The sequence below is a fragment of the Bactrocera latifrons genome, unplaced genomic scaffold (assembly GCF_001853355.1).
Source record: "Bactrocera latifrons isolate USDA-ARS-PBARC rearing strain unplaced genomic scaffold, ASM185335v1 scaffold_314, whole genome shotgun sequence".
Classification (NCBI taxonomy): domain Eukaryota; kingdom Metazoa; phylum Arthropoda; class Insecta; order Diptera; family Tephritidae; genus Bactrocera; species Bactrocera latifrons.
Genome location: NW_017536786.1, coordinates 244789 through 253646, shown reverse-complemented (window position 1 = coordinate 253646; position 8858 = coordinate 244789). Strand labels below are relative to the sequence as shown.

The following is an 8858-nucleotide window of genomic DNA, read 5'->3' as shown; positions in this document are numbered from 1 at the left end:
TTTTCCATTTTTGTTATTTATATTTTTTCAAGTTTTTTCATTTTTTTAGGTTTTTTTTATGACCATACATAGCTTCACTTTAATATTCATATTGTTACATTTTTTTCTTTTGTTTTTAATTTATTTTTTCTGTTGCCTTTTTTTCCTCGTTCACTTTGAGACCAAAGCAAACGCGTAAAATGTTTAACTAAAATTATGTAAGCAGCATATGCATGTAAAGTAAGCAACAAACAAACAAATTTGAACGGTAAGGTTTGACACAACTCGACGCCAATACACTGCCACAGCGAAGCGGGGGGAGTCACCGACCGACCGACAGGCGATGCGTGCCGCGTAGCAAGCGCCGATGCGTGGCACGCACGTATACAGCTGAGTGTGAGCATGTGTGCTGCAGAACACGCCGCTGTGTGYGTGTGAAGAATGCGCGCCGCGCCCGTTGCATAAGTGTGCGTGCACGCCGCGCTGTACGCTACTCACGCACGCCGCCTCTGTATGTATTGTACTAAGTATATAGTAGTTAATAATAAGAGGGAAGTTGATAAGCGAGATTTTGTGTAAAAATGTTAACAATGAGTATAATGATGATTGAAATTGACATACATATATATTATATATAACTGCGGTGACATGCGCACGCAGCTGGAAAAACGCATACAGGCACTCCATGTATCTCCATGTATTATATTATTGATTTGTCCAAATTTTTATTATTTCCACATTCACAATTTGCAAATATTTCAAAGCAAAATCGTGTATTCTGCTAACATAAGTCTGTTATATGTACAGGACAGGTTCTGAGGTGTTGTTACTGTGCTTGGGAACAGCTGGGAGCAGACAAATGCTGGGAGAGGTCTTAATTCAGCTTTAAGCATGCCAACTTTTCGTATTGAAGAGAGCTATGAGCTTTTCGCTCTAATATTTAGGGTTTATATTTCGAGTTTTCTCAGAAAATTGTTCGCAAAAAATTCTCCCAAACTTCATAATTCGGCAACTTCACTTCAAAATCTAGTAGTGGAGATTCCAGCAGTAAGTTGAAAGTAACGCCAGCTCAACCATTTTTTTTTTTTATCTCCAAAATATCAGAAAGTTCCGCAGCCACAGCGATATTGTACATATATTTGGCCTAGCGATAAGTTAAGCTGTGTGTAAGCTATAGGCTCCCAAGCCTCTGAACAGCGATACAAGTAGGTGCGACCACTAGCACCATGTATTAAGATGCCAAAAGTCCTTTTACGAAACCTCTAGCATAGCTATGATAGACTCTAAAAAAATCTTTCTGTTTCCAAGCCAAGATTTGAGAACAAAAATCCACAATTAAGTAATAGTCTCAAACCATATAGCTCTCCAGCACACTATAAATTCCAAAAAGCAGTTTTGAAACTCCACCAAATCGCAGAAAATTTAAAAAAATCAATTTTGTTTTTGTTTTCTCTTTTTCCTATGCGCGTACGTAGTTTCTGAGCCCACAGCAGTAGAAATATGTATAGTGAATTTTAAGCGCCTGCCTTAGATTTTCTTCGAGTTCGTAAGCAACTACTCAGGCATAAAATTTAAAACACGCGCTTAGTTCCAACGGAGAGGAGTAAATATTATTTTTTATTTATATTTGTATATARAATTTTCCTTTAATACGTGAAGCGCTTGTTAATTTTGCTATGGCGAGAAATACAACGCATTTAGCACAAATCACCGTATTCAGATTATGTTCGAAGAATTGAGATTTTTTTCACCAGCTCGATATTTCAGCGCCATCTGGTGCGTTTTCAAGTAAAAAAAAAAAACACGAAAATTCAGCGCCATAAAGAACGGCTGACTCAGTAGACAAAACGCGTTCAAGGCAAATTACAGTGGTGGCGAATTAAATAAGCGAATACACACACACACTCTTAAGTGAAATCAATTATATTGTAAGCGCAGCGAAACGCCATAACAACAACAACTCAAAATAATAAACAAAAAACATATGAAAACATTGTRAGCAAATCTGGTTAAAGTTAAAACTCGTATAAGCATTTGAAAAATCGTCACTCGAAAACTAAGAACAGCAACTGAATTCATTAGAAAACTGARCAAAGTTGGCGAAACGAGGCGCGCCAACTGAGCGGCGCTGAGCGCAAGCTTGCGCTGAGCAAAAGCAGAGAATTGAATGTGAATCGAACAATTATAGTAACGATCGAATTGTTATTGTAATCTTGTCTAATTTCCAAAATTAGTATATAAATAAGCTAGTATTAATATTACAAACTCATAGAAACTAAAAATTAAATAAATAAATATAAATTAAAACATAAAAAAAACTAAGAAGAAACATGATTTCATATATGGAAGTGAGATTGTGCAGTGAAATGAAAAAGGAATTAATAAAAAAATAAATATAAAAAAKTTACATACTCATTTAAGGCAGAGAACACTTGACGGAGAACTGGTCAAGCGCAAGCACAGCCGTATTGTATGTACTACATGTAACCACACAACTGAAACAAAGCAGACAAAGTTTGAGGTGGGTGACAAGCTTACAGGCAAAGAGAAAATTGAGCTGGAAAGCTTTACAAGTCTATCATTCTCATCACAAAGCCCACAGAATGCTAAAAAGCTCTTGAGCGCCTCAAAATCTTTTCAAAATCATACARAATGGTGCAAAGCTCGAAAGCGCTTCAAAAGCTCTTCAAAAGCGCTGATCGACTCAAGCGTCACATGTTGCAGAGAGCACTAACAGCTTATGAACTTTCGCTCTCTCGCTCTCAGGCGCGTTTTTTACGCAATCTGCACTCGGTGTGTCCACTTACATACATACTTACAACTACGAAAGTTTCATTTCCATTCWACAGTTTTTCATCAATTTCATTAAACAGCTCAGTACTTTGAACTCTCACATATTAAGGTTTCACTCTTTCGCTCTTTGAAGTCTTCAGTTTCATTACGCTTTCTCTCCACATTCCACTCACTCCACTATCGCCTCATCACATCACATTAAGCATAAGAAAGAAACTTGCAATGAAGCATACGAAATTCTAAATGAATAAAATTTATTAAAAAATTGGTAAAAATTAAACTACTTAAGCACACACACACACACAGCGTAATAATGTTGGTTACCACATAATTTTATTGAACAAAGGTAAACCTACACACACATAGACACATATGCAATAGTGTGTCAAGCAACAAAATGTTAATTCAATTCGTTCGAAATAATAACAAAAAATGAAAATGGTGAGAAATAATTAATTCGTGTTTTTATATAAATCACACACATACACACGTAAGCGTAGTAAAGCACAAATTTTTGATTTCCAAATAATTTACGCCACTTTTTTTTTAAACTAATTTCAATTAGGTTTTTCATTGTTTATTTTAAGTTTTTTAAAGCGATTTTTATTATTTTCTTCTAGTACAAATAGTGATCTAGATATCTTAGTACAGTGCTAGCAACAGCCGTTAAGTAAATAACAGTAAAAAAAAAAAACAAACAAAAAAAGATTGCGTTAAACATAAAGACAAAAATCACAGCTGATTAAATCCGTAAACAAAGCAAAAACAAAAACAAAATATTTCCAAAAAAATCCAAAAAACCAAACACAACAGCAAAACCAATTAAGCTGTCGAGCAAACACTTGCATAAATAGTTAAAGACGTAACGGGATATTATTATAATTACTTGTAAACGAACATTCACACTTAAACGTAATGTAAGCTCTAAGTGGAGATAACTAAGATTAAGTATGAATTGTGAATGCATTAGCGTTAGCGTTGGTAGGAGCTGCCAGAGCAGTGGCCACCTTAGGAAACCTTCAATTTCGTGTTTCTCCTGCTTTCGGGTCATTATTTGTAAATTATTTTTTACTGCAAATATTCTTAATTATTATATAAAGGGCATTATGTTTAACAACTAACTACGAATTAACATTAAAAACACTAAAATGTAATTAGTTAAATATTATGCATTAATGAGATTATTAAGTTGATTGAAAAATAAGATGAGCAAAGTGAAATTTTTAAACGAATAAAATTACAAACAGTGAAAAGCATACAAAAAATCATAAAAATCAATGCAAAAAAATTACACAAAAAACGAGTTTGCTTTCATTTCAAGGGGAATATAAATAGCGCGTAATTCTTCCACAAACAAGTAAATCTAACCGCCACTTGAGAACATCGAACAATCTGTGCTCCCTCCTTAGTTGAAGAGGTGGACTATGAGCTACATGAGTGGTGGACAATCAACCGCAACCTTTCGAGCTAAAAACGCTAAATTGAGAAAAATTACACAGGGGGTTACGCAAGGTGGTGTCCTCTCCCTGTGGCTGTTTAACTTCAGCATCTCGAAACTTACTCAACAAAACAGAGGGACTCATCGTACGCTGATGATTGCATTATAATGATGACGGCCAATGGAATCGATTGGATGTGCTCAAAAGTAAACGGCCATCTCTTCGACCTTTTTCGCTCCTCGCTGCACGGAACCTAACAATCTCCATTACTAAGTCCACAGCGACCTTATTTGCAAACTGAAAGATGGAGTACAGATTCGACCTTAATATTGCAGTCGACGATGGTCTAAGATTTTTTTGGTATAACACTCGACAGCCTGAGCTCCTGCACTCCCTACACGACCGCGATTACTGCGAAAGTAGAGAGCCACAACAAAATTCTGGGGAAAAGAGAAAGAAACGTTGTTGGCAACCTACAAGGCAATCGTTCGGCCGGTTCTTAACTAAACCGCACCAATATGGTCGCCTGGATGCAGTGAAACGTAGACGAGGAAGCTTCAGACTTGTCCGAGTACTGCACTCCGGACCATAACAGGATGCCTCTTGATGTCTTTCATCGATAATCAGTTAAGTAGCATAATGAACTCCGCTCCAAGCAGTTTCCAAGCAGTTTCTGCTGTTTTCGTAGAAATTCCCTGTAGTCACCTGAACCTCCTCCTGGGGGCATCAAAAAAATCCTTTGTCAACTTTGGCGACGTCATAAGACAATACGCCGACCAGACTTCGGACCCAATCAGATTCAGAATGCACTGACCGCTATTCCCAGTGGAGCCATAAGCCCCTTCACCGATTTCCTCTTAGTGAACTTCGAGTCAAACGACCACGCATTGCARACAACGAGCTATGGTTGCYACGAGAATCGAGAGTGACTCTTGCGCAGCTTCGTTCTGGATACTGYAGCAGATTAAACTCGATCCCGRCATACAAATAATGTACCCAGCATGCAACGAGTCYCCGCACGRCAGTAACCACCTCTTTGCATACCCAACCAACCYTGCATATCTATACCTCTAAAAAATATCATAGAATCTCAACATCTTGTGAATGAACTTAACWAAWTYCGGTTAATGTTTTGGGTATGAAACGTGTACTAAAATATTTTGCAAAAACGATGTTTTAGTARAGGTCGCAAAGAAATGCTTGGCAACTTAGCTGAGAATGCTATATATAGTTAGGTTTTACGAATATGACGTCGAAACTATCGGAAATTCTAACGAATGGCTGAAACCKAAATTCGGTGAAGGCACAKACGGCCAYCCCAGCCGAGGCTTATAACAATTATAGTGGAAATTAAACTAAGCGATATTTTATTTTTGTATTGGTTCAACGGTCTACTTTGAAGGCGAAAATGTTATTGTCATTTCATCAGTCTGGGTCCAATTTGATGAGTTGTCAGTCTATAACAAAAGGTTTCTTGAAAATGTATTGTTCAAAGGTCTACTTTGAAGGCGAATAAATTACAATGTTATTTCATTACATCAGTCCGGTGTCTGTTGGTAGTCCAAAATAACAGATTTCTTGGAAATTCAGAATTTAAGAAACAGTCGAAAACGCAAAACAACAAACGTTTGGTATGCCCAAGAAAAGCTATCTTTGTAACGATATATATATARTATTATAGTATTATTTAGGGGAAGAGTTGTTGATCCTTTTTCACAAAGCATGTGCGATGTTTGGATATTAAAARATATACAACTAATTATCTTTTTCGTTAACTCAAACTCGTGATATTTCTRAAAATATAGCATTTATAGACCTCCTGAAAARKCACTTTACTTTGACCATTCTCCATTGGTCTCAGAAAGTTTAACAGTCACCATTTAGGAAAATGTATTTAATACCTTTAATGTGATGGAATAGATAATAGTTTCTATATTATAATAAGCTCCAAMTCCAACTCCAACCCCAAAGAATACACACTTTATTGAACAATTGACTCTCACTTACAGCATTTAACCAGCAATTACTTAAGGGAATTGCTTTTCACTATCGATTTTGTTAATTAATAACTTAAAGGGCAGGAGCATATACAGTACGGTGGTAAAATATATTTCCTTTACTATCACGATTGCAAACAAGAAAAAGCGAATAGTGATCTTTTCTGACATATGGAAAAAGGAAAATTTCCCGTTCCTTCTTTAGATTATTTTCAAATGTATTGCATGATAAAAAATTTCAATTTAAAGTAATGTTTAAAATCTCACAATTTGTCTAATTGACTGAAAACATTTTGCACAACACTGTACCTCCTACCATGTAAAAAGTAACAGACTATTTTAGAACAGCACATACAGTTACAATTTAATTGTTGCACGTCAAGGTGGTTAATCGTTGTTCGTGAAAATGCGAAGTCTCAATCGCGTAGGCCATGAAAGTAACGTTAAAAGCGATAAAACACGAAAACCTGTAAAGAACTCCATTCTCCTCTACTTGAAGTGTCATTTGTTGTTACTTAAATATTTGGGTCTATTACCGTTCTATACCACGCTTGGTGCCTATGAGATTGGCATGCCAACCCAACGTTCGATATATATATATAGAGCCGTACTTTTGGCTAAATTTGCGTTGAACATTTCGCACATCAATGCCGTTCTGTCACCCATAATACTGCAGCTACTGTTTACAAGAAGCAATACGGACGGTATTACCAACTTGTTGGACGTGGCCTTTTGTAYGCTCAGCGATATCACAATAACGTGGACCTGTGCCACTAGTACCACGGAAATCCTGCTGATAATCAAAAGCTTCTTGAGAGTGGACGAGCTACTCAGACAACATCCAGATTCGCCAGCTGAACGAAGCTGTGCCACCAATCATTTCAATAGATATTTATTCTTGGTATTCGGTTATATTTCTCTCGTCATGATTRCATACGTAAAACACACTTTGGACTATTTCTCAATATACTTTTGCGCCTACATAACCTTCTACCAGTTGGAGAACGCGATCTCGTGCGGCTTTGTTGTATTCGTTTCAGCGCTACTGCATCTGCTCACGGAGCGCTTTCAGTACGTAAATCAGCTGATAGAGCAATACAGCAGCAAAAATTTACTAAAGAAACGGTATCCCTTTCCGAACACAAGGTCGGTTTYAATCTTCGACAGAGATGCAAACACGCACGATGATGTCAATTTGAGAATGTTTGCGCAGAATTCAGCGAKGATTTATAGTTTGTACATCGATTTGCTGGATATTTACAAGATGGTCAATAAATATGCCGGTTTGGGTCTCTTGATGTTTTTACTGTACGCCTGCTATGGCTTATTGTCCTGCGCCTACGATTGCTTCGTGTGCGAATGGCAAACGAGCGGYGATTTGTATTATGGCATCTGGACATTCTCTTGGATACCTCTTTATGCGGGAATTCTAATACTCTTGGCAWCTAATTGCGCGAAGGCTACAAGTCAGGTTGGTAGTGGTTGGAAATCTCGTAAAGTACTCTTAGCATCTAAATCATTTCGGTAAAAAATAGCGTTTACAGCTTTACTAAAGGCGTTTTCACTGCAGAATTGTCTAATATCTCGACTCTCTAGTCAGGCTTCCGGGAATTTAGGCTTTCAGCATTTATTCAGCTCAATAAAATATTAGCTGAAGAAAGCGCTGAAAACCACAATGCTTGAAAAATCTCTTATGAAGTTGAAATGTGAGAACTATATTAGAAATTTTTACCTCGACGTTGATTTAATGGTGGGACGTCTAATGAGGAAATTGACGATAACTTTCACAGCGACGAACTAATTATTGTCGCCACATGGGACCATTCCCGGACCACTCCAGGAAAGAGTGGAACGCGTAACTAAGCAATAAACAAGCAGCAAGGAAGCCTCTGTTAGAAAGACCAGCAGAAGGACCTCCCTACATTTGRAATCTCCAATAGGCGCCAAACGACTGCCACGCTGGTATAATAAAGAAGAATAATGTATTCCTAATCAACTCGACACGTGTGTCCATCAATGCATAAATCAAATAAAAGAAGTAATTAATTTATTGTCGCGGTAGATATTCTTGATGGTCACTTGTTCATACCTAATCAGGTTTTATGATCGCTGAGCTCAATTAAATTTGTAATCAATAATAAAGAAAGTTCAAGKTAGTGCGTGGGTGAAACGAGATTGCCACCTAGCGATAGAGTATTTACGAAAGCCCCCTACAGTTGAAATTTCTGTGTTCCTTGAGTAGGTTGTGCATTGTAGCCGTGTAGATGAGAGATACCAATCGAGCGCTCACTACAAATAACGCTGGAGCTGAWGATGTGCCAAACAGCCATCGTCACATACTAGTGTTTCTTAGGTGGCCCTTATTACTGCTGCGACTTGTTGGTATTTCACCATTGTACACTAAAAAGGGCCAATACGAGATCGGTTTGCCGAAGCGACGTGGCATGTTCATTACCCGAGCCGTGCTTGTAACAAAAATCTTATTGAATATTGTGCATATCTTATATTTGTTGTCGCCCACAATGCTAGAGATGCTCTTCTTAAAAAGCAATACGGATGGCATAACAAATGCGCTGGACATCGCTCTATGTATACTCAGTGATGCTACAATAACGTGGAGTTGTGCAATTAATACCGATAAAATTATTAA

The 8858-nt window shown here is 37.4% G+C and overlaps 1 protein-coding gene across 1 annotated transcript in view; it reads left to right on the top strand.

Moving 5' to 3' along the window:
* Positions 1-6614: 6614 nt before the first annotated feature.
* Positions 6615-8858, top strand: part of LOC108970891 — an 8406-nt gene continuing 6162 nt past the window's right edge. Inside the window, exon 1 of the mRNA XM_018936588.1 lies at positions 6615-7732. Within this exon, the coding sequence (XP_018792133.1) occupies positions 6615-7732 (1118 nt within the window). The remainder of the gene's footprint in view (positions 7733-8858) is intronic.